Raw genomic sequence first — 27,087 nt, forward strand, 5'->3', positions numbered from 1 at the left:
TCCCTGATAGCCTGCTGACATGCAAAATTTTAAATAGCCCCGAATTTTTTACTTATATTTATGCCTCGCCAAAGTTTCATGCCCAAAACCTCTGACACAAAGCGCTTGCAGGCTCAGGATCGTCCAATCGTTATTAATGATTTCATTCACTGAACTATGGAACTAGCAGCCACGAAGCGGGCAAGTAAGGCGATACAAAGTCGCTGGCTTCTTGAACTACAGTGACTAGAGAGTTGGTGAGCATGACACGCAAACCGAGCACTTCTGCCACAACAAGTTGATGAAAAATTGGAAACACTTTTAATAAACTTATAAAATCAATTTTGAGCCGATAGGATACGGTACAGACGGCGCATATAGGGAATGCTTGAGTCACGCAGTTGACCCCAACCGCAACGGCAGCGGTGAAGTTCAGAGCCTGAGGTTCTTCGCCACACCCCCGCGAAAAGTCTAAAACAAGACGACAAGACCCGATTCCAAGGGAAGACTGAAATCGACAATGAAAAATTCATCTGGCGTGACGGGGATAAAAAGTGGAAAGTTTTTTTTTGTATACACGACACGTGGCCACTCGCTCACCGTAGAGGCGATTTCATTGTTTACTAAGAAAACGTGATGCGTGAACAGCAGCGCATTAAATTGGAATGAAATTTAGTTCCTGGTCCCAAATCATCATATTGACAGGCGAGGTGACAACATAAGACACCCACGATTGATGTTTGGTTATAGTCTTGCAAAACAGTGAAGATGCTCTATTAACATTTTTCAAGTATTTATTGGAGCTTTTTAGAGGTATAACAGAAAAGTGTCCAAAGGCGACACTGGGCACTAGAGGGCTAAGAGCGAGATGCTCGAAACTTACCCGATATTGTAGAAGATTGTTCACCACGCAGGTGAATGACACATCGCGTCCCTGTGTCACCGTGAGATTGTCCAATGGAGCCAAAAACTCTGGCTGCAAATCCGACTGTGGTGAGCCATGACCTGAGTGACAAAGAAGCACAAATAGCGAGAAAAAAGTTTAGACGAATGAAATATATATATTTCCAAAAAAAAAAAAAAAAAGAAATCATTGCATTGCGACTCCAGTCTCCACAACAACAGCTCAAGTGCGCCAGCGTTTTCTGCCTTCGAGCATTCCGAACGTTCTCTCATTGTTCGCTTTGTTTGCACCAGAGAAGTTGCATAATTAAATCCAACAATTTAAGTCAGCGAAACAATTATGACAATTTATCATTGCAGACAGGAAATTTCCCATTCGCTTTTAATTTGAATAAATCCAGTTCCTCTCTAGTTTCGTTCGCTAGGGTGGCCAACGTGGGCAGAAAAATGTCGATTTGTAAAACAGGTAAATTAATCTGAGCAGCACTTGTTGGTGGTTGGTGATTTGCAAAACACTCGATTAACTTGTTATATTTTACTTGCCACCCTAGTCGGACCATGAATGAGAAAAGCCGAACTTACCGCGCACCAGAATCGCAACGAACAGTACATTCAACAATAGCCTCAGCTCCACAAAATTTATGTGTCCCATTTCTAGGCTCTGTTACGGCACTCTGTTGCTCCTGTTACTATTTTCCGCGCCACTTTGGGATATTAATGCGTCCGGAACCGCTATCAGCATATATGAGCAACGATGCACTTTTTTATCTCGCAGATCTCCGACTAAGAATACTCTTTTTTTTGTTTTGTTCACCCTTTAACTACTATTGTTGCACTGTTTTGTGATTGCCCATCTCCTAGAGTGCACTCGAACGTACGCCGTAGTGGTCCTTGGTTGATTGCATTCTAACGACGATGGCGCCGGCCAAAACCGCCCGTCACCGTAAGTCGCGTATTTTCGGCGGATGCAATTCCTAATTGCATCGGAAAATAAGCTGTATATGCAGCTGCTCCCCGTTGCACGGTTCCCTCAGCCACGAAAGATCGGGAACTGCCAACAAAACGATATGCCAAATGGTGTCTGAAATAGAAGAAAAATGGGGACTTTTTATCAAACACAATCAAATTAGTTTGTTCTATTTGTGCGGTAAAATGATTGCGTTCAGCATTTGCGATATGAAATGTTTCGTTACAATCATCTGTAAACAAAACTACAATATTCTAGGTAGTTTCTCAAAACGATTCATTCGAGACCATCTGCTTGAAAAAATTGAGTAAAACTGTTTCCTCGAATTTGTCGCTGGAGACATAAAAGCTAAATACTCGAAAGTATCATTTAAGGGCATCTAAATAATGCATGCATTTGTTCACATTTTCCCGAATTACTCCTGCCAGTCACTAGGGTAAGCATCAAATCTGCTCAAATTACATCCCATGCCTAAAAACCAATGAGCTCCCAGTAACTCCTCTGAACGTAACGAAATCATTTCAGTGATAGCATTCTCCTGTGAAAATATAAATACTTGTGTGCTCTCGAAAGCCAACCGGCGGCTGGGGAATCCCCTTCCGATTTTGATTAGATGACGACATTCCCGTGTATCGCGCCGATAGAACGCTAATGGATCGACAGCAAGGGAGGTGTGAGAGGATTTCGGAATCATCGCAATCTGCGCTCTGTCTGTCTGCCGACGCTCGGAGGGTGACACAATGGATTACCACAGCCTTTGGCTCGCGCCATAAAACCTCTTCTCGTTTGAAGGAGCAATTGGAAAACGTCAAATAGTTGATAGCTTTTGGAAAAGAATTGCTTTGAGATTCACTTTACGAATTTTTTTCTTCTTCATTCTCAGAAACGAACAACTTGTTCGCCGCTAAAACGATCCAAATTGAAATTGAGCTTCTGCTTGTCAATTCCATCGAGAGGAAAGTTACTTTGGGATGAAAATTGTACCAAAGCGCGTAACATCACTCTTGTTGAAGGGAATGAAATACACACGCATTCTTTTAGTTGGGATGGGGGAGAACAGCCAACGCCTTGGCGATGAAAGTAATTTCGCAAGGAGATTTACGATAAAGTGGAATGTTGAATTTATGAAGCTTCCCATTTGCAGATGTGCGCGGTTTCTTTTTTTTTTTTTTTTTCATTTAAGAGGCTATATAATAATGAATCTAATCAAATGAGGTATAAGATTTGTGTAGTCCATCCGAAGGGAGAAAGACAGTTCCGATTTTTGCATTGTAAACAGTACGAATAAAAAGACCATTGAAATGATTGAGAAACTTATATCGTAATCGTAAATGTCAGTTCCAATTAAACTTGGCCGTACACAACAGACGATTTAATTTGACATCCGGGATTTCCTCGCGGCCGTACTGTTTTCTTGTCGAGTATTTGAGAGTTTGAAGTGGGAAGAAAGATATGTTTGTTATCATTAGTTAGAAATCGTTAGCTTTAGAGTTTAGCGCTGATATTTTGACTCAATCTTTTTCACAGGCAACCTATCGAAGTGAATCGTATCATCAAAAGCGCTTTTCCTAACACACAATTGCCCAGCAGGGCAGGGACGCCTCTGCATAGAATTGAATACCAAACTAGGACGAGCGGAAATTGTTCGAAAACTCGAAAGTATGACCGGTTCTTTATTTTCACTTTCAATTGTTTGCAGATTCCCTCCTTACGTAGTTCGACCGAAGCGCCTTCCTTCCGAACTAGCCTAGCGAGCAGCCGCCGGAACGTTTCGAGTGGAATAATTGGTGAAGAGCATAAACGGACAAAGCAGAAAGCTTAGTCGGAACCCTGAACCAGAAAATTAAATGCCTATAGTCGCTTTTCGAGGACCAAAGCCCGAAAATAGAAGATTGCTTTGAATATGAAATTAGAAGCTAGAGGAGAAAAAAACTACAATGGAATGAATGGAATGCGTTCTTGTAGCATTCAAACCTACCGATTCCGGTGCCATCGCCAATTAAATTCAGCGTTATGGGTGCTTTCACGTCAAATTCAAGAAAGGTTGCTACGAATCGCTCGGTTCTTGATTTAAATTTTGAAAAACTGTTCACTTTTAAAACCTTGAATTCTAAATTAATTTAAGGGCAAGATCGCATTAAAGTTGTTCTACAAAACTTCGAATCATTTGGGCAGTTTTAACAGATTTTCAGCAAAGTCAATAGTGTCGAAGCCAGTTTAAACAAATTACTAGCAGGAATAGATTCTAGAAACTTAAATATGGTCAGCTTTTGCATCTCAGAGAAGTTATAATCCATCATAACACAAGTAAACCTTTAGAATCAAACTGGACGTATTTTTTTCGTTGAGCCGTTATCACAACAAAAAAGCGAAAATGTAGCTTCCCATGTATATTGAATATAAATAAATTTTGCTCACAGCGGGATCTGGCTTTTCTCATATGAACGGGTAATTGACTTGGTTAACTCTGCGGTTGTGTCTTATAAACAACCTCTTCAACTGTTTTCCTTCATTCTGTACGAATTGAGCTTGACAAAGAAACATGATTTATATTTTAAAGGAAAAAACCGATTTACACACATTTTTGCCTTTCTCCTTGAAAGGTATAGCAATCACTCGCAAAACCGAAAGTATAAAAGTGCTCCAAAGGGCCGAATGGCATATTTCACTCGACTCAGCTCGACGAACTGAGCATTTTCAGTATGTGTGTGTATGTGTGTGTGTGTGTATGTGCAGATTTTTATTTTCACTCACTTTTCTCAGAGATGGCTGGACCAATTTTCAAGACATTAATTGCAAATGAAAGGTCTTGTTGCCCCATAAGACCCTATTGAATTTTATTGTAATCGGATTTTTAGTTTAGAGGTTATGTTTAAAAATGTGAAAATCACGAAACAACAATCTCTCAGAAACTACACAGCCGATTTGAACAAAATTGGTTTCAAAAGAACGGGCTACCTGAAAAACGCTTAACTTTTGAATTTTATGAACATTGAACATGTTGTTCAAAAGTTATGAAAAGAAACGTGTTCTGAAGACTGTTTAATCTCACTCATGTTTCTCAGAGATGGCTCTACCGATTTTCATAAAGTTAGTGTCAAATGGAAGGTCTAGTTGCCCCATAAAACTCTATTGATTTGTTTTGCAATCGGACTATTACTTTACCTGTTATGTTTAAAAATGTGGAATCCAGCTATGCAAAGGAACATATTCCGAAGACTACTTGGACTCACTCACTTATCTCAGAGATGGCCGACCCGATTTCCACAAAATTAGTGTCAAATGAATGGTCTAGCTGCCTCAGAAGACCCTATTGAATTTTACTGTAATCGAACTGTAACTTCATTTGTAATGTACCGACTTGTGAAAATCACGAAAATTCATTATCTCAATAACTACACAACCGATTTGATTATAATTAACAGATGAGCGGGCTAGTTAAGGGTTAACTGATGAATTATGGTTGAACACGTGGTTTCAAAGTTTGACTGCCCTACACGTTCCCATTTCATTTGATTATAATCGAACTTAAGCAACCGTTATGTATTAAATTGTTAATAAAACAACGAAAGTCTATTATCTCAAAGATTACATGACTTATTTGAACATAACTAGTGTCATACGAACGAGTCATCTCTCAAACTTACAAATAACAAACTTCATAAAAATTTGATATGTGGCTCAAAAGTTATGTAAAGAAAAGAAATTCAAAGACTATTTAAAACTATACCTGCTTGATCGATATATGTGGCCTCAACATAATTTAAATGTGGTATCGTACTATTTGAACGTTCCAAATTCATTGATTCCTTGCAATGTGTTTAATGTCTGCGAATGCACGACGAATCGGTCAAAGGATATGATCAAAGTCAAATAACAAACCGTTTGAAATGATTGGTTTTATCGAAATGTCAATATCCTCAACTTTTGGCTTCTGTACATCGCCTTAATTCTGAATATATTCATATTGAGTGGTATTCTGTCATTATCAGCAGACTTTCTGGCATCAATCTGACACCGGAAATACCCATATTGGGAGGTATTTTTGGTTATTTTCCAGAAACTAAAAGTGGTCGTCTTTTAATTCAAAATGGTGTCCAGGGTAAATGTTTGGTTTCTATGCATCATCACGTTTACGGAAATATCCATATTGAGTATTATTCGGTCATTTCCGACTGTTGCCTATAAGTTGCCATTTAGCAATTCAAAATGGTGCCTGAGGTCAATTGTTAGTTCCTTGCATCATTCTGGTTCCAGAGATACTCATATTGGATAGTATTTGTTTATTTTAGGCTGTTTTTCACAAACCGGTAGTCGCCATCTTGGATTTCAAAATTGTATTTAGGATACTGGTTAAAGAAAAACTCATATTGGGTGATATTTTGTCACTTTGGACTGTTTTTCAGAAGCCGAAAGTCGTCATTTTGGACTTTAAAATTGCCTGTGAAATCAATTTCTGTCATCTGGGCGTAATTCTGGTTCCGAAAACATTCATTATGAATGGTATTTGGTCATTTCCAGCTCTTTGCCAGACACCGGAGGTCACCATCTTAAAATTCAAGATTGTGTCTGTGATCAATTTTTAGCTTCTGTGCATCTTTCTGGTTCCAGAAATACTAATATTTAATGGGAATCGTCCATTTCAGGCTGTTTTCCAGAAACTGGAAGTTGCTATCTTACAATTCAAAATGTTGTCTGAAGTCGATTTGTGGCTCCAGTGCATCATTACGGTTCCGGAAAAACCCATATTGGGTGGTATTTGGTCATTTGCCGCTGTTTTTCCGACACCGCCATTTTGAATTTCATAATGGCATTTGGAGACAATTTATGGATTTTGAACGGCATACTGGTTAAAGAAAAACTCATATTGGGTGGTATTTGGTCATTTTCAGCTGTTTTCAGAAACCAGAAGTCGGCATCTTAGAATTTAAAATGCTATCTGTGGTCGATTTTAGCTCCTGTGTATTATTCTAGATCGGGATATTATTATATTGGGTGGAAATAGGCCATTTTTGGCTGTTTTCCAGAAACCGGAAGTTGCCATCTTACAATCCAAAATGTTGTCTGAAGTCTATTATGGATCATATCTGTTACCACTAAAAACCACTAAATTTAGTTGATTAGTTCGCTAGATGTGCAGAAATTTGTGAAGAAACATGTACTTCCAGAAGAGGGAGGGGCGTCAAACCGTTATGGACATATTTGTTACCTCTAAAAACATTCACATACCAAATTTTGTTGTATTTTCTTGATTGGTTCTTTAGCTGTGCGAAATTTGTGTTTCATTTTCATGGGATCCCTCCCTTATAGAAGAGGGAGTCAGGTGTCAAACCATTATGTATATATTTGTTACCACTAAAAACATTTACCTGCCAAATTTTGTTCCATTTGGTTGATTAGTTCTCGAGATGTGCACAAATTTGAGTTTCATCCAACTATTATGGACATATTAGTTACCCCTTAAAACATCCACATGCCAAATTTGGTTTCATTTGCTTGGTTTGTTCTTGAGTTGTGCAGAAATTTATGTTTCATTTGTATGGGACTCCTCCCTTCCAGAAGAGGAAGGGGTCTCAAACTATCATAGGATCCTTTATCGGCACCAAAAACCCCTACATACAAATTTTCACGTCGTTCGGTTCGGTAGTTTTCGGACCTATATGGATCAGACAGACAGACAGACTTGACTGCATTTTTAAATGTATAGATTACAACATCAATATTTTAGAACCTAAAGAGTGAATATACATTTATTGGATTGAAGCGGTCATGTAAATCTATTTTTACAAATAAAAAATTGAATGAGAAAGGCTGGGTCTGACCACTAGGTGGATTAATTTAGGTTTGTTTGACCAATTTATGACCGTAACAACCTTTACTTCATGAGTTTGTGCCCAATTTTCATTCTGACTAAAAACCTCACACACTCAGATGAGCTGCAAAGGTACATCAGGCTTACCAGTCATATGCCTAATGGAGCATACTCAAATGATTCAATCGTTTTTGAGAACGATGAAAAAATTGATTTATTCGCCTTTATGAAACTCTATCCCATACATAACTTTTCTATTCTTCAATGATCACCTACTCAAAATAAACTATTAGGTGCGAAACAAGTTCTAATTTTTTTTTTTTTCAATAGAAAAATGCAACTTTATTTTGAAAACAATAGCTACCTATTAATCATTAATCACTTCCCATTTCAGCGTTTCTATGGAAGTTTTAATGGCTTTGACAGTATGAAGCCGACCATTGTCTACAGTAGAATCAATTTTTCGTGCTCCTGCTCGAAACGACCTCTGTGGTCATTTACGTGTGGTACTCGGTTTAATCACACTTTCGTGTGAAATGCAACTAACAACAGTACAGAAAACTAAATTTTAAGTGAGTTCCATATAATGTACTTTATAACTTTGTACCGAATGAGGATAGGTTTTGCATTTGTTCAACAAAGTTTCATATTGTTTAATCTTCTACAATTTTCCCGTGTAAACCATTTCTCTATCTCTTACTACAAAAAAGTTTTTTTATTTTATTTTCAGTATAGTAAACTTTTTATAATTTTTGACAATTTGCGATTATGCGGGTCATTCACACAAACAATTGTTTCGAAGATAATATTAATCTAGAATGAAGGTGACTTAAGTTCCACTTTTTTCCTTATTGGACCACTGTGCGATGTTACTATACAACCGATCTGACCTTATAAACGATTTGTTGTTGTTGTTATTTTACCTACCGGAAATTTAACTTTCAAAAGTCAGATATAAAAGATTCAGCTTACAGAAATTTAGTCGCCATTGTACAACCGATTACAGTCAGGTTTTTTCGGATTATTTAATTACCGCGGATTTTTACGCGACACCACGTTGATTCAAAAGTCTTTACGAGGATTTTCGAAATAACGTGGGTTGGAAACCAAAAACGTCGAAGTAATTATTGTGTGAAAAGCTTAGTCAACAAAAGCTCCACCCTCCAAGGAATCCTAAAAGATTTTAAAAGAGGACTATTTTAAAGACTTGTCGTGGAGCATTCCGTTATTTTTTCTAAATCCTTTCTTTTTTTTTTACCGCGTATTTTTGTATTATGGCGGTTTTTCACGCGGATTTTCGAATTAACACGTCTCTTCTACGAGATACGTATCCCCCGCATAAAAAACTGACTGTACTGCAGTGAGAGGACGGTAGCTTTTCACTGGAAACTGGTTTGACTCGCAGCCGGCAGAGCAGCAGCTAATTTTAGCGCAGCAAAACTGAACAGGTGACTCATTCTATCGCAGCATTCCACGGCAGACGAACCAACCGGCGGACTGCACAGCATTGCTGAACATGCTCGGACATGTTAGAAATTATGTCCGGATCTTTCACATAGCGTCAGTCTTTTGGCCACTGCTAATAGCTGTGAGTATGCAGATAGCGTGTGTTAATGCCCGTTATGTCTTGTTTGCTTACACCGTGTCCAATATATTTTCATACATTTTTTTATTATCATTGTTGTGATAAATCGGTAGCACATGTGCACAAATATGTATTGGTGTAATTTTGTACCATGTTCACACAGACTATTCAAGATGCAGTTTGTTCCCTTTCATTAACTGTCCATTGTTTATCGACGATGAAACAATTTCGTGCCGAAGTGATAAAAAGGTTTTTGGAAGGTGAGCGCCCAGGCCATATTTTCAAAGCTTGAAAAACCTGGGAGTAAAGCGTGATTATGACTATCGGACCATTAAAAGGTACCGTGACACTTCCTCACTGGATGACCGAAAGAGATCCGGTCGGCCACGTTCAGCTAGGACTAAGCGAGCGGTTAAGATCGTAAGAGAACGAATTCGACGAAAATCGCACCGCTCTGTTCGTAAAATGACCGCTGATCTAAATGTGTCCAAATCAACCATACACAACGTGCTGAAACAAGACCTGAGATGCCAAGCTTTCAAGAAACGTAAAGTTCACGGAGTATCAACAGCTTCGAAGACAAAAAGGTACGAAATAACTACTCTCCTACTATCGCGGCACGCCGGAAAAGAATTCATCTTTTCGGATGAAAAATTATTTGTTCTGCAACAGTCTCACAATGTCCAAAATGACAGATTGTGGGCCTACTCTCCGCAGAATATCCCGAACAGTGACAGAAACGTGCCTCGGTTCCAAAGTTGCCGCTTCAATGATGGTTTGGGGAGGTATTTGCAAGCGAGGGAAGCTAACGCTTGTTTTCATTGAGAAGGGCGTTAAAATTAACGCTATTTATTACAAAACGGAAATTTTGAAGAAAGTTGTAAAGCCAAGCGTAGATAGAATGAACGGAGAAGATCATTATGTGTTTCAAGAGGATGAAACACCCTCTCACACAGCGAATCTGGTTCAGAGCTGGTGTCAGGAAAATTTGACCGACTTTTTGGCCAAAAATGAATGGCCTCCCAGTTCACCAGATCTGAATCCCTTGGATTACTTCGTATGGTCATACATGTTGTCGTTTATCTTCGAGCACAGGATACCTACATTGGCCCGATTCATAACCGTAAGCCTTCGTATATGGGACGAAATGCCCATGGAAGTCGTTCGTGCCGCCTGCGACGGATTTAAGAAACGTTTGAAGCTCGTCAAAAGGGTTAAAGGTGGAGTTATTCCAAAACACTTGTTGTAATTTATTAATAATATAGTACCTTTCAAATCGAACAATAATAATTTATAAAATCGGAACAGCTGCTGTAAAATAAATGTAGTTTCAATTTGTATGAGAATATATTGGACACGTACATGTACACGCTGTACATGTACACTAAAGTCGCTTTTTACGCGGGGGATACGTGCCGCATAAAAAAACCGCGTAAAAAACGGGGTAAATTCCGGAATCCACGTTAAAAAACCGCGTAAATTCCGAAATCCGCGTAGAAAAAACCGCGTAAATTCCGGAATCCGCGAAAAAAAACCGCGTAAATTCCGGAATCCGCGTAAAAAAACGCGTATATTCCGGAATCCGCGTAAAAAAAGCCACGTAAAAAACCCGCGTAAAAAGCGACCTTAGTGTACAGGGTGTGCGGACAACTAAAAGGGAACTAGTATCATCTTGTGTCAATGGTGCTAAACCTTGCATGGAATTCATGGAGTCCAACGTCTTTCGGTCGTATCTTGGATACTTATCTCCTAATCGACAACAAAGCAAAGCAAATTCGACAAAGAAGCAGAAGGTTGTATAAAAGGTACGAGCGCGTGACTGACGTTGAATAACGCGCATTTAGCATTAACAAATGCATGGTTGAGTACCTAAATAAATACTACCAAGCAGAAGTACTTCTGTTTGTATTTTAACAAATTACCCAGATGGTCAAAACTTTACCGCGGGACATCAATTGATTTATTTATTTGCATCTACCAACAGACATAAATAACTAGTCCTAATGGATAATAATATAAAACACTACGAAACAGAGAAATAAATTTGGAGCGTAAAACTCGTTGCGATAGATGAAAATCAAAGGTAGATGAAACTCGGTTGAAAGCTCGCTGAATACCAGTGATGGCACCAATAGCACTGTAGTTAGTGGAAAGGTAGTTGCAGCGCAGATGACCTCCGCAGATTGCTAGATGGCGCGTTTAGGTTGATCAAGCGGAAAATGGCTGGGTAACCGATCCGGGATGTCAAAACGTTCACCACTACCATGGCGTGTGCTGTTTCTCGGCGAAGCTGGAGATCGAGCTGGAGAAACTGGCAGCAGTCCTCATATCGGGTATTGCTCATGGGCTGTCGCCAGTGAAGCATTCGATGCTTTCGATGCGATGAATTGCGTTGTTGTTGTGAGGAATCTAGACAGTAGAGCAAAATTCTAGCGAGGACCGAACAAGCGAGCAGTAGAGTGTCGTTAAACATTGTATATTTCTAAAGTCCCGCGTCAAGCGACAAATCACACCCAGTTGCTCAGAGGCTTTAGCAATAATGAACAATATATGTTGCTTGGAGGTGAGCTTGGAATCAAGAAGGACTCCAAGATCCTTGACGTGTTCGACTCTCTGTATTGAAGACCCATCCAACGCGTAATCGAAATGTAGTGGGCGGTTCTTTCTGGTAAACGTTATCACAGAGCATTTGTCGGGATTTAGTATCATACAATTCAACTTACACCAGCGTGCGAATAAGTTGAGCTGTTGTTGAAGATGAGTGGCGTCTTCGACGTTTTTGATCCCGGAAGTAGCAACAAATGATTCCGATATTTCGTCGCCGATTTTTACTCTAAGAGTTCGTACCCGCAGGTAGGATTCGAACTAGTGAAGCAAGTTGCCGCTTAATCCGTAGCGATTGAGATTGGCAACAGTGATTTGATAATTTACTTTATCAACCGCATCCGAAAGGTCCGTGTAAATCACATCGGTTTGACATCGTATGTCGAAGCTATCACGCACGTAACTAGTTAGGCAAAGCAAGTTTGTAGTACAGGAGCGTTTAGGAAGAAATCCGTATTGGTCGTCCGCAATAGTGCATTGGCAATGAGAAAAAACTGGTTGGAGGACGACTAGCTCGAATAGCTTCGAAATTGCACAGAAGGCCGAAATCCCTCTATAATTGTCTATTTTTGTCTATTTTCGAGAGATCGCCTTCTTTGTGGACCGGAAATAAAAAGGCCTGTTTCAAAGTTGTGGGTAATCTACCAGTAGCGAGTGACAAGCGAAACAAATGGGTAAGCGGATGAAAGAATTATTCTGGGGGCGGAATGGTTTGTGTGAAATGAAGCTATGTATATGCGTTTTTGGGGTTTTCGTAAGCGTTTTTTTTCACGCTCTTCTCCAGAAGATGATAGATCAATCAATATCAATATTTGCCACCACCCGCTTTCTGCTGCTCCAGAAAGAACCGTCCGTTTTGCCGATCGATGAACGAATGCAAATTTCAATTCGATGGCATGCGGTTTTTTAAGCGACTAATATTTGTCACCACCCGCTTCCTGCTGCTCCAGAAAGAACCTTCCGCTTTGCTAGTCGATGAACGAATGAGAAATACTAATGACAGTTATACTTCCGATGGGCGTGTCGTTGTGCACTCGAGCGAACACAGCAACAGCGGCACGTTAAATTGTTTACAAATTCAAATCGTTTGTATGCTTTAGTGTCGGCTGTGCTGGGGAAGTGCTTGGATTGCAACATTGCAGGTACGCGATTAGTTGAATCATAATCAAGTTTGCTATAAATTTCAATCACTTTACTATGAAAAAAAAGTTAGTGAAAGTGATTTCATAAACTAGAGTAATTTGTTTACTATCCAACGAGATATCAATGATTAAAATCCGTTCAGTGGTAACAAAGTAGTAAGAGTTTGAAATCTTTCATTCTGTCGTTTCAATCCATTCTCGTTTTTTTGGAAAGCCACTCTACTAAAGTAAGACGTTATTCAACGTCAAAACGCAATCTGCTTTCCTACTTGGATACCTCTCTCATTTGATATATTCTCAAGAGACTCACTATAAAAGCACTACTACTACTCACTATTGCAGTGAGCTCTGTTGTGTGGTTGTTGCGCATAATGCCCTTTCCAAAAGGAAAGCTCACATCAGTTTATTATCTCTCAGGAGAGATATTTCAGATTTCTCTACGGTGTCTTATTTTTGGTGATACTTTAAAAACTCGGATATCAGAAACGGTACATCATAGGATTAGCATGTAGCTCATGAATTGTTCTTCACAATTTTGATTAAAAATAATGATGTAGTCAATAAAAAATCAAACATTAGGAAACGAGTCGTGAAAAATAGTTCGTATATGGATTTTTGTAAAAACATTTTAAAAACATTAATTATAAAAAAGTTCCACTGAAATGTTCACAATAAAGAAAAAATGTGAAACTGTAAAAATATTGTGACTACACCAAATTGTGAATCCAACAAACTAGTTTTCCCTCAATGTCCTTCGAGTTCGGAAAGCTTGTAGCCGCAAGACACCACAGTCGCTTTGAGGAATGGGTGGTCGTGGGTTCGTAACTTAGTACAATCCAGACCATTCAATGTCACCGGACTCAAGCATGTGTTGATATCAAGACATTCCACTTTCACGTTAAACTCTATAATCGATACCTTCCTGTTGACAAAAAAATAGTCTCTCCCGATATCACAAAAGATCAATCAAGTTCAAGTTTTGTTCCAAAACTCACAAGCACAAATGCAGTTCATACAAATAAGGATACGCGATCTGTGATTAGTTTTAAACATCGCTAATTTATTAATCTAATTTTCTAAAAGACTTTTGTATTTTAGCATACTAATTTTTTGAAGCAGAATAAGTTTCATTCAGTTTCATTTGCAATATGCCTAACCAAATCGGCTTCATTCAATAAAAAATGTAGTAGCTTCACTGAAAAATTAAGAAAAAATCAATTTTTCAATTAATTGTTACTAGTTGTAATTTTTTCAATGTCCGATTCAATTATTGCGAAAAGATTTAATTATGGGACGCATCGTTTTGTTCTATAACGAATTGAATGGTTCATTTTTGGAATGAAAACATTATTTTTCATCTAGAAGAAAGGTAGAACGTAGAAGCCCCAGAATCCAACCCATGAACTTCGCTTTGATAATCTATGTTTTTTTTTCTGGGGATTTCCCTCAAACGAGAGATTACAGTATGAGCAACACCTAACTTTTGCTGCGTCTCTACTAAGATCAGTAAAGTGTCGTTCACAAATAACGCACGCATGCTGGAGAAGAGTGTTTAAGATTGCGTTACTTTTTACATATAGAGGAGAGGGGTAGTTAAGTTAGTCCCTAACTGTGATAATTTTTCAAAATTTAAAAATTTGGAGTGACAGGTTGTTTAGCGTTACGCACCTTACATAGAAGAAGGACTGAAATTTGGATTTTAGCGTTACGTAACTTGTGTACCGCACCTAATATATAACGGAGATTAGTGAAACTTACACAGGCAACCCGCGGCAATCAACGAATGCGACTCTGTGAGCTACAGAATGAGACTCTTTTGCGTTGTCTTTACTAGATTTCTCTCAGTAAGAAGTGTTAACCACATGGAGCAACATGAAAAGTAGAATTAATATTTTACTCGTACTGTTATCATTTTACAGCATCGATCTAGCAAATTGTACTGGGTAATGAAGATTAATTTAATTCTTATTAAATGTCCCTTCAATAATTTACCTATTCCAGTAACTATGTTATACTAGCACCAAACGTCTTCAGTCCGAACTCCCAATATCAATTTTCGATTTCAACGTTCGACTTCGAAAACGCGCCTAATCTACAGATTTCTCTCAATGGAGTTTCAGATCACGATGAGCAGTTAACGATACAGCAACAAGTACAGCTCGAGCCGGACCAAACAAGACTCATTGAGTTTAATGTAGATCATTTCAAATTTTATAGTGAATAATATTCTTCTAAAGAACTGATTTCTTTTTCAACAGACTACAAATCTGCAACCTGGCCTTTACAATGTAACAATACAATCCTTACCTCTACCGCGCTACCAGCATAGCATTAATCTACAATTCGTAAAGAATCACCTAGTTTTAATTCATACTGACAAACCAACATATATGCCGGGCCATCTGGTGAAATTCATCGTTTTTGTTATGGATCATCAAACAAAACCTTTGGTTGATCTGCAAACAATTCACGTTACGCTCTATGACCCCGATTACAATGAGATAAAAGTGTGGCCGTCAGCGAAACTTCACAATGGAGTATTCCAAACAGAGCTGGAGATAGCCAATGCACCAAACATTGGTAACTGGACCCTTACAGTTATCGTTGACGATAAGAGTTACTCGCGAGTGTTTCTCGTTGAGGATTATAAACTACCGAATCACGAAATTAGAATTAGTAGTCCAGAAAGCGTTACACTGAGAGATGATATAAAGGTGAACGTCGATGCTTGGTACACATTCGGGAAACCAATGAAAGGAGAAGCGACGATAAATGCGGAATGTACTCGAAAAGCAAGCCTAACCTCTAAAATTAATGGTCGCGTTACTGTTAAGTTCAACGTAAATGATTTGCTCGACCCGTTGAGCGAAAGTTCTTGCGATTTTATTAAAATAGATGTCGACGTGAAGGAAAAACACTCAAGTTTGTTCTATACTTCTCCAATCCATGAGAACCTCTAATCAAGTTTACTTTTAGGGACAACATTCAACGCGACAAGTATGCTTCCTGTTTTCGATTCACCTTATAAAATCAGCATGCAAAAGTCATCCAAGTACTTTGTACCGGGTGAAATATACACTTGCTGGCTTGTGATCACCGATCATTTCGGAGAAAAGCTACCATCGTATCTTGATCATCAAATTGCCGTTACTGTAGATTTTGATGGACAAAGTAAGTCTTCTAGTTACCGCACGAATCTAAAACCAAATAAAGAGGGAGTATACTTGCTGCATCTTCGTATTCCCAGTGAAGCTACCGTTGCTGGAGTTAACGTTATATATGAAACCAGCGAAAAACTATTTACACTCGGAAAGGATCCCGTAAAGAGGTCGCAAATGTTTCAAGTTTCAATACTTGACCGTAAGCCATCCCTCGGCAAACCAGTAACCATACAAGTTCAAGTAGGATCGCCGCTTGGTTCATTAGTTTATCAAGTTTCAACGGAACACAAAATTGTTCAAACAGAGAGAATCGATCCGAAAGGTAACACAACAGTAATCTTCGAAGTGCTTGTGAAACCGGAAATGTGCCCCAAAGCCACAATACTCGTCTATACATCCCAAAATGAATTCATTCTTACTGGTAGTGTTGCCTTGGAAGTGCATGATCTACCGAATACGGTAATAGAAGTACTGGGCTTCCTCACTAAAACTACGATCTTGTAATAGGTTTAATTTCAGATCAAGTTGACTACACCAGAACAGCAGGTTAAACCCGGTCAATCGGTTGCAGTAACAATCGAAACCACTCCCAGATCTCTAGTGGGGCTATACGCGATTGACAAGCGAGCACTGCTACTGAACAGAGATGGCCTACTCACACCACAGCAGGTTTTTGACCAATTGAGAAGCACAGAAGATTACGAGGGGAGCTACGATAACATGGTGGTAAGTTAGGTTCTTATTCATGATATTTTGCGGCAAGGTAAAGTGTTTTTTTTTTAATTGGAGCAACTATTGATCTCATGGTAGTCCAGATCTCACAAAGGTAACTAGCCGATGATGGGACCTCGGTCATATACTAACAAAAAAGGGGAGTCTGACATGTTTTGAGGAAAGCCCAGCTATCCTCCAAAGATGTCAAGCTTCCCAGGTTAAGAGCGGCTCACGGCAACGGCCGACCCGGAGCGGAGTCTAAAATGTTTTGAACTTTGCGAAAAATACGCAGTTCGATAAATAAAATACGTGTGCAGATCAAATCAGAAAAAGGTTTTAGATAATTAATAATAATATACATTTTCAGCATAACGATATGACTTTACAGACTAACGGGCAGCGTGTCATTGGTACGTAAGTCATTGATTGTTGATAATTATTTTTCAACTAATCTTTCTACGAACTTAGCACTCGCAGCCCGTTTCGGTAGTTACAACCAAGATGAAGAAGACTTTCGAATTGTACCCCGAAATAGTTTTAGTGAATCCTGGTTGTTCGATTACATTTCGGAAGTTGGGTAAAATTTCAACATCCAAACACTCGTTTATGCTTACTAACTACTACTTGATTTCAAAAAATGAACAGAGTCGATGGACGTTTGGTCGTGCAGGAGTTTGTGCCGGACACCATCACCAGCTGGGAAATATACGGAATCGCACTGAATCCCGAGAATGGTCTAGCGATTACAAAGACACCGCTTGTGCTGAACACTTTTAAACCGTTCTTTCTCATGATGAACCTTCCAAACTCGATAAAAAAAAATGAGATCGCTGTCGTGGAGGTTAGTTTTTTCAACTACCTGACCGAAATAATATATGTTGGTGCCACACTGAAAAATACCCGTAAAGAGTTCGAATTTTCGGAAAACAACAGTTGGAAGTCTGCAAGTTATCAAGCCATGAATATGGTCGTTACTCCAAATTCTGCTAAAACCATTAAATTCTACATTAAACCAAAAAAGATGGGCAACATCCTAGTGAAAGTAATTGCTGACTCCACAGAAGGATCTGATTCCATCGCACGAACGCTTTTAATCACCTCAGAAAGCACGATACACCAAAACGTTATCAAGAGGTTCATCCAAATCGAAAACTCAACGCAAGAATTCAAGAATATCAACATGACAATTCCGCGTCATTTGGATGCAGGGTCTGAAAAAATAATGTTTTCTGTAAGGGCTAATTTGCTCAACCTCGATATTGCTGATGTGGACAACTACATTAGACAACCGTCCGGTAACGCAGAGCAGAATATCATCCAAATGGTTCCCAGTGCGATTTTGTTGGATTATATCACCGACATCCATGCATATAACGAAATTGCTAGGAAAAAAACGACGCGGTACTTAGAAATGGGATATCAAAATCAACTCAAATTCAAACGAAATGACGGGTCTTTCAGCACAGCTGGAAATAAAGACAATTTTGGGAGTGTGTTTTTGACAGCACTGGTAGCCAAAACATTACAACAGGCTTCGCGCTTCGTAACAGTGGATAGGAAAGTTATTGACACGGCTTACGATTGGCTACAGAAGCAACAAAACTCTGACGGATCGTTCGGAGAACTTTCTCCAGAACAAGACACGCAATTACAAGTAGTTCATAGTAACAAAACAGCTCTTACAGCATATGTTCTAATTGCATTTATGGAAAGCAAACTGATCGCTGGAAAGTACAAAGCAATGGTCGACAAAGGAGTCAAGTATCTTCCCACCAACTATCATGAATTTGTTTCCAGCTACGAACTCTCCTTGGTTACGTATGCCCTTACACTGGCGAATCATAACAGCAAACAAACTGCCATCGACGAATTGTTGAAAACGACAATAAAAAACGACGATCAATCGTACCGCTGGTGGGAATCCGGAAAAATGAGTACTGAAACAACAGCCTATGCCCTGTTATCACTGTTTCACGTTACTAGTCTGCCAGATTTGGAACCAATCTTCAACTGGTTAGCTTCGAAACTCCAAACCACAGAGACAACCTTCGTTGGACTGCAAGCTATGGCAGAGTGTGGCAAAAAAATGTCCCCTTCCAAAAACTCCTACGAGGTCACGGTGAAATACGGTCCAAAGCAAAATACTACAATAAAAATAAACCCACTCACTTCACTGACCACACAACAACTGAGCTTACCCAACAATGTTCGATCCATCAACGTGAACGTCACTGGAACGGGTGTCGGCATTTTCGAACTCGAGTACAGCTACTTTTCCAACATTTTGTTCATGCGCCCCCGGTTCAAAGTCTCGGTTGAAACGTTGAATTCCACCAACCAGGTTTATCTGGATCTTAACATATGTGCCCAGTTTTTACCCTCACAAGCTTACGAAGAAAGCGGAGTGGTTCTGATGGAAATTACCTTTCCCAGCGGATATATCGCCCTGGATGATAGCGTTGATGAGTTGAGGACATTGAAGAAAATTGGGGTACATTATGTTCGGTTATACTCACCACCGTCATGTACTTATTTTGGTTATTTTCTTGTTTCAGAGAGTTGAAACTAGGCATAAAGAAAGCACACTTCTGTTGTATTTTGAATCTTTTCCCGTTGAAAGCCAGTGTTTGGAAGTGACAGGTTTTCGAGAGAATGATGTTCTGCAGCAGGTTGCCGGAACTGTGCGTATTTTCGACTATTTCGATAACTGTAAGTTTGGCAGCCCAGCCTCAGTATTGTTGCTAATAATTACTATGATGTTACAGCTCGTACCGCCATTGCATATTTCGACGGAAAGTAGCACGACATTGAATGGAATTAAAGCTCAGGAAAGAAGAACAAGCTTTCGATTAGAATTTACCTGTGTACTTTTATTACCAACATAAAATATACCCTGCTTCATATGCTTAATACTGAAAGAACCCTTTTTATGTCAATTATGTCATGTCGATCCACTCAAATTGCTTAGAGTAAAAATTAAATGAAAAACCTTGCCATAAAATTAAAATTTCTTTCAAAAATATCCTACCTTATACAGAAAATACTTAAGCAGGTATTAGACGAAGCAAATATTTGCTATTTTTCAATACAGATTTTATTTTGTGCAAATAAAAATCGTACCAAAAATAGCAAATATTTGCGTCGTCTAATACCTGCTTTAGGTAGGCCAGTAAAATGTGTGTTACTAGTTATATTACATTTCAGAAAACTTTCTGCCAAACGAAATAAAAAGTAGGCTGGTAAACTCCAGCTCGAATCGGCTCAAACGCTTTCATTCTATATTATATTTAAATAATCATATATTTGGTATAAACATTTCTAAAAACATCCTCATTCAATCTAAACAAACCAAACTTCATCTGAATCATTGTTAAATTTCTGTATAAATCACAATTTTTACATTCTAATTTTTTTTTATCAGAAACAGATGAATCCAACATTAAACATTGAACGAAAACTGAACAACAAAACTTAAAAACATGTATGCTCCATACTTCGAACTGAATTAAAATCGAAAGCCTTTAACTCAGGTTCATCAATCGTAACTATTTCAGAATCTGCTTTGGCAAACAAATAACCATGAGTTCAAATTTTAGTGGAATAAGGTTTTTACTTAACAACGCCGAGGATTAAAACAAATGGAGAACCACTGCAATTTTAGGTAAAAATGCTAATAAGAAATAGGCCTAAAATAGACGAATCCTTAGTGATGAAAAAAAAAGGGCAAAATAAAATTGAACGTGCTTCAGGATTCTGGAGAAAAATATGATTTTGAATTAAGTAAATAATATAGTGTCGAACGACCCTAAGGGCTTTTATAACTCAATTTTTAAGTAATTATCTGAAGGCCAAAACAGGTTCAGATTGACATGACTAATAGCAATGCTCTCAAAAACTTAAGGAGCCACCAAGGAGATAAGTTTAAGGGGCTCGAGTACTTCAACTGCCACTTGTGAGAACTCGTTGACGATATCGCAGGAGATCTAGACCCAGAGAAATTGATGGGAGTTTTGTTCATTGATCTGAGAAAGCGTTCGATACCAATGATCACAAATCTTACTTTAGATACTTAAGTACTATAGAATTAGAGGTGATCGATTGATTGGTAATTATCTTTATGATCGAACTTAACACGTGGAAATCAATGGAGTTAAAAGTCCCCCGTTTGATTGACTGTTGATGTTCCACAAGGAAGCAATTTAGGCTAGTTTCTGTTACTAATCTATGTAAACGACATAGCCAAACAAAGGTTGCATGGTTGTTTGCTGACAATACTTCTCTGTCATATCCTGGGTTCAAAGTCAATGGATGTCATAAAAGGACAAATGTCGAAGAATATGATCTTGCTGCAAGAGTATTTTGCCAAGAAACTCATGTTACTCAACCTAAGCAAGACAAGATTTAAGATATTCCGAACATCTCGCTCTGTGGCTGCTTCTAACTGCTGCAACCATCTGTTGCATAGTATGGAATAGTTAAATTTCCTGACCATCTTCGTCGGAATAAAAGGCTGATAAAAGACACCTTGTTTTCCGTGGGAGAAACAACGACGGTCGCATTGCACCGAAATAATTAGGCAGCAAAATAGAAGACTAGGAATAAAGTTTTCCTTTCTTGGAAACCATACGCACAAAATTGTTACCTACTTAATACTTTTAAAGCAATATCGAAAAAATCTCCCTTTTGTAACAAATTTGTTGCAATAACTTTCATTCCTAACACAATAACCTTCATCCTTAATCAAGTAAGAACAAATATGTCATGTATTTTGCACATGTTACGAAATTACGACTCACAACTACATACAGAGTTTTCACTTAAAACTTTAAAACCAACAATGAAAAACTCTCCTTCTTGTAACAAATTTGTTGCTTAAAAAGCAGTAGAGTAAAAAATGACTAGAGCTGCCAAGTATATTTTAATTGTACATGATTCCAAAAAATTTATATGCTTCTTGAAATCACATCACGATCTGTAAGCTGCGTAAGAGAAAAACACATATTTGCTTTCTGGCAAGCGGATGCAAACCATGTTGAAAACACATACGATGTGGGACCAGAAATGATCCTAAATGTGTTTACGTTGTTCACGCATACCCCTTTACAAAATATCACCTCAATACATGTCAAAATACATGAAAACTTTAACCTTTCTGAAATTTTTCTTTACTATTCTGGCATTATTTCAGTTACCCGCAAGTGAAAACTAGTCGCTAGTTACTAAACCTTCGGTAGAGCTTCTTGTTTTGCGATCACCTAAAACTTTGCTGAAGACACTATGCACCCATCTCAATTTGATGAAAAAGTGAATTTTCAATCTAACTATGAGATGGATTGATCACCCATTTTTCTTCACCGAAAGATGCATTTTTAAATGTCTTGGATCTTCTCCGAACATTCGTTATGGTTATTGACATTTGAATCACTGTTTCACTATCTCACGAAAACGACAAAATAAAACACTCACTGTAAAAAATCGACACGTTACTGCGAAGTGGATTCCACTTACTTCTGTGCTAATAGATGAAATATTTCATATCTACGTGGAATACACTTGCGTTTCAGTTCACATCACAGAATAAAGTGTCTTACACTTCGGTTTGCCATGTCATGCATACCAAAATCAATCATTTTACACTCAGATTTCAATGCATACACACGTCAAATGCCAAAACACGTTAAAATTCCGGGTATTCCAATAAGAATCGATGTGTGTCGACAAAATAGAATCGTTTATTGACATTCATATGTAAAGAACATTAGGAATAGCGTGCGATTTATTTACAGTGCTGTACAATGGTTGAATTTTTAATGTAAACTATATCCGAAATGATGTTGTGCAAAAGTACTAAAATATTAAACCTGAATAGAAAACCAAGTGACTAACGCATTTTTTAATGTAATGTTATATGATGATAAAATCGGGTGAAAAAGTTGATAAAACCGAGGGCAGACAAAGTCAGAGCGTGATATAATCGGGTGATTCGCTTTTTTAATATTTTTGCAATTATTTCTGGCAACACTGCACGCAGCGTAATTTTTTTATTGTCATTTTCAAGCCGTAAACTGTTAGGTGTGATGGAAGGGTGGTGAACGGCCTCACCGACCTGACGGGTCGAAGCAAAGAAGTAAAACAATAGCGAGGTGAGCTAGTGGCGTTTCCAATTAGACATTTTAACCTGAAGCGCTGCGGAAGAGATTCTGTGAATGTGCGAGTAAAGGAAACTAAAATTATTCTGAACAGTATAATATAAAGTATAAAAACAGTAATATAAATGTAGCGGGTGAAGTTACACTAACACACGCATCACGACTCTTGGCTGTATGTACCCCTGCAGAAACATACAAGCGCGTAGCCGTCATTTTTTTAATTAGGTACACCTCCCCCACAATTATGGATCTCCCACAATTACGGATCACTTTTGTGTCTCATGTTATTTAACTCAGTTAAACTAACGGTTCGAAGGGGTTCTTATTCCTAGATTGATGTGTTTTTTATAGGTGTGAAATATTGTCTTCCAGAATCTATCAAAATATTTGTCGTTTTTCTCAATCAGCGTAAGTAGCACGCTCATCATTCATAAGGTTCATATGTCATATAATCGTTTATTCTCGTGCAAAAAATAACTCATACACGAAGATCAAGGTAAGTTCTTCACGATTCATCAAAATGTTGATGGTTGATAACGATTTTTCTATAAAAACTAGTTATTTTCTAAGTGTTCCATAATAGGGACCGAGACAAGATAGTTCTCTATAAATATGGATCACTCCGATTCAAATGTGATTTTCACCAATTAAAACACCCTCTCAACTTCTATTCAGCTTTGAACGGAAGCTAAACAGTGCTGAACCTTTGAAAAATATTATCTCCAAGGCACGAGGGACAGGAAAGTTACGTGAAGCGGGAAACTGTTATGATGTACCGTATACAATGGTTCATTACTACCTTCGGGAGCGACAGACGTGGACTCTTGATCTAACTGCAACCTCAAAAGCCATATAAAATGTGGTCAGGCCATGCGGGATCTTTAATACGATTTGAAATATGTTATTTCTTCAAATAACATAATTTGAATAAGGTTTATTGAATGAATTCGTTGCCAAAATCTGTTTTTATTATGCTGATCCATAATATGATGCTAAATGTCTCATGATTAGAACCGCTCTTAAAAGTGATCCATAATATATTTGATGTATTTGATGAGTTATGAAATAACATACTTTCTGAGAAATATTCACAAAACATGGAAAGAAATACTCAATGAAGTAAAAGATTATATTTTTCTGTGACTGAAAACATTTATAAATTACTTATAAACAATAAAATTGGTCAGAAATGATTTTTTGAATTCATACATCTTCTTAAGTGATCCATAATCGTGGAGGGACTGTACTCTTTGTGTCTATTACGCGCAGAGGTGAACGAAGGGTGATTCGAGCTGCAGGTGAAAATTGATTTGGCGCTCCCCGCTCATCGTTGTTAAATTTATATCAAGAACATTTTTGAAGAAGTAGGCACTGTAAAGACGTAAAGGCGTTCTTCAATAAAATATTCTTTGCTCGTTAACATTTCTGAGTTCTGAGTTCGTCTCTGTCTGTCCGAGTCAACGTCCGAAGTTATCCTAGAGATAATGGGCAATTCAAAGAAACAAATCCCGCAGCTGACCGAAACGAATCTCGAAAATCGGTGTTTCTAATATCGAATTTCTTCATTCCACCAACTCGCCTCGTTTTGACCTGGGAGCAACTCAACTGCTGTCAAAACCTTTCTTCATTCGCTCGATTTTGACCCAGTATTGGTGTGGTGGTGTGTTGCCCGAAGCGCACTGTAAAATTTGTCAGCTTCAACCACGTGCTTATGTCGTTTTCGTTTTCGCGGTGTAGCTACACTAAAACGACACTTTTGACACCGTAAATGTTTTATTTGACCTTTCGGACTACCCTTCTTCTGTCTCTGACTACCCTTTTCTGTCCCTGACGACACCCGAAAAAAGCAAAGTGTACTGTAGGAAGTTACCAACACATTAACACGTATGTGTCAAAATTGGTTTGTTTTGGTTCTCGTCATGCTTGTCTTTTCTCCTCAGAAAACCTCTAAAGTGCAGGAGAACGTCTTGCACTGCGAAAACAACTGCTCTCACACAAAAGAGCAAATCAACGCTCATGCTAAAAGAGAACACAAACGATTTTTATCTGCTGAGATTCCTGAAAGCACTGCGATGAAATCTGAAATCTCTCTCTTGCGAGACAATGAACTATGGTGTACTTTCTCACACGTGCGGACATCACGCACAATAATTACACTGCAGAGTGATCTGCGGTGCGTTTTACAGTTGGTTTCTTGAGCATGGCAGAAGAGGAAAAGAGATTGGGAGAAAAAAAATAGACAGCGTTGCTCGTGCCGCTCGTGCCGGTCGAATTTACTCTGATGGAATTCGTTTTCGCAGTGTAGCTACACGAGGACTACACTTTTGCCCGGTAGGTTTTTTTTCACTTTCCGGACTACTCGCCAGTGGACACTGTTGTGTACTTCTGCGTTTTCTCTGTAAAGTGATTCACCCCTCTCGTTTCTAACAGATATGTGGGGTGAGCTGGAAGTGTGTGCGGTGAATTTTTCCTCCTTTCCTTTCACATACTGAGGAGAATGACAAGCATGGTTCTCGTTCCACGTGGTTAAGTGTCAGGTAAATTTTTTTCCAGCACATTTGCGAAATGGACATATGAAATGGAAACGAGACAAAATGACGAATGCGATAATGACCAAAACAAAACGAATTGACAGCTATCCCATTATAACGCACACCAATGCAACGACACTGAAAATGTTTTATTTGAAGCTGCAAAGTATAGTCCGGAAAAAGTGTAGCTACACCGCGAAAACGAAAACGTCATTAGTTCGTAAACAATTATCTGGCATCTCTTTCTTACTTGCGTCGTAAACCGCGATGTAGATTCTTTAATCCTCGGCATGTTTGCCCTAACGCAGCAGAATAAAGAAATTCACTATAAGTCAAGCTTTATTTGAATGCAGTTGAAGTTTCATCTGTGCTGACAAAACCCGCTCGGCGACCGACGATGCTCTCACGAAGTGGAATCAAACCGACCGAAAGGCCAAGTCAATTCTTTTTGGATTCACAACGGTTGGAATCTTCGAATATATCCGGCAGAAGCAAACGGCACGGGAAGGCTCTGAAACATTTTTTTTTAAATCTATTTCAAGTTGAACCTCGCTAAGAAAGCAGCTAGCACGATTTCGGACGGTTTACCGGCAACCGTCATCGTTCTGGCAAGGTCGAGCACATGCCGAAGAACTGTCGTTCTAAGAAACCAGAAGGAAATGAAAGATGCGCTCATTATCGATGTGGCCAAGGATGCCGTGACACTGGTCGGAAAGTATGATAAAGTAATTCATGGTATGTCTAACAAAGGAGTATCTTCGGAAAAGTTGGCTCGATCAAGAAGCTTTTACAATACAAGATGGTTGACTGTTCGCGATGACTGAGCGGAGTTCAAGAGGGAAGGTATTTGACTAACCGGTTTTTGCACGACGTTGGAGTTATGATTATGCAACCGATGATAATCTATACCACTAAGGCTTTGCTTTGCTTTGATGATCTATAAGGACAACCGTAGTTGCATAGAGATGACCCAAAACCTGATATCAAACACCATTTTATACGCGACCACATCGCAGATGAATGCATACGAGTGGAACCTATTTGGACCGACAAACAGTTGGCGTACATCTTCACGAAGGCACTGGACGTTGAATGATTCAAGGACCGACGACGGACAGTTGGGCCATCTCCATAATCAAAAGAGATGGCAAAGTAGGCATTGCGAAGCAGGTCTTGAGAAGTTGACAAGCGCTAATGGAGAATATTTTCAGTCATTCTCAATAAAGACGTGCAATCATTAGAATCGTTTTTCAATAAACTGTTTCTCACTTGTTAATGTTTGTTTGAGTATTTGTCCGTTCAGGTCTGAGTTCGATGTTATCCTACAACTTTTTTATTAATTCGATAATTTTGTGATTAGCAATCTAAAAAATGAATCAACCAGCCGATCATCCATTATATTGCTATGATTCGAGTTCTATTTTTTGAATTTTTCGCCCACTCATTCGGCGCCCTTCGACGATTGCCGAGCCTGCTTCGCCTTCGCGTTAATCCGCCCCTGATTACGCGGTCATAAGCACAAAAAGTAATAAAATCTTGC

General features: G+C 38.7%; 2 protein-coding genes across 4 annotated transcripts in view; one reads left to right on the forward strand and one right to left on the reverse strand.

The window, feature by feature from the left end:
- The window catches only part of LOC129732813 (protein amalgam), a 318,420-nt gene that overhangs the window by 61,662 nt on the left and 229,671 nt on the right, over window positions 1–27,087 (reverse strand). For all 3 annotated transcript variants that reach the window (XM_055694085.1, XM_055694087.1, XM_055694088.1), the window contains 2 exons: window positions 1,465–1,963; window positions 863–984 (listed from right to left, as the gene is read on the reverse strand). In XM_055694085.1, the coding sequence (XP_055550060.1) occupies window positions 863–984; window positions 1,465–1,534 (192 nt within the window). In that variant the 5' untranslated portion in view covers window positions 1,535–1,963. The remainder of the gene's footprint in view (window positions 1–862; window positions 985–1,464; window positions 1,964–27,087) is intronic.
- On the forward strand, window positions 14,777–19,788 carry LOC129732811 (thioester-containing protein 1 allele S3-like). The gene is made up of 10 exons (XM_055694082.1): window positions 14,777–14,935; window positions 14,994–15,186; window positions 15,251–15,914; window positions 15,969–16,612; window positions 16,673–16,879; window positions 17,235–17,277; window positions 17,336–17,444; window positions 17,513–19,358; window positions 19,423–19,576; window positions 19,633–19,788. Exons 1-10 carry the CDS (start codon window positions 14,865–14,867, stop codon window positions 19,665–19,667), a joined length of 3,966 nt encoding a protein of 1,321 aa, XP_055550057.1. The 5' UTR covers window positions 14,777–14,864; the 3' UTR covers window positions 19,668–19,788.

Source organism: Wyeomyia smithii, chromosome 3, assembly GCF_029784165.1.
Source record: "Wyeomyia smithii strain HCP4-BCI-WySm-NY-G18 chromosome 3, ASM2978416v1, whole genome shotgun sequence".
Lineage (NCBI taxonomy): Eukaryota > Metazoa > Arthropoda > Insecta > Diptera > Culicidae > Wyeomyia > Wyeomyia smithii.

Coding starts and splice junctions, on each gene's coding strand:
- LOC129732811 (XM_055694082.1), top strand. CDS start 14,865: ATGAAAAGTAGAATTAATATTTTACTCGTACTGTTATCATTTTACAGC. Junction 15,187..15,250: donor CAAGACTCATTGAGTTTAAT/GTAGATCATTTC, acceptor CTTTTTCAACAG/ACTACAAATCTGCAACCTGG. Junction 19,577..19,632: donor TTTCGACTATTTCGATAACT/GTAAGTTTGGCA, acceptor ATGATGTTACAG/CTCGTACCGCCATTGCATAT.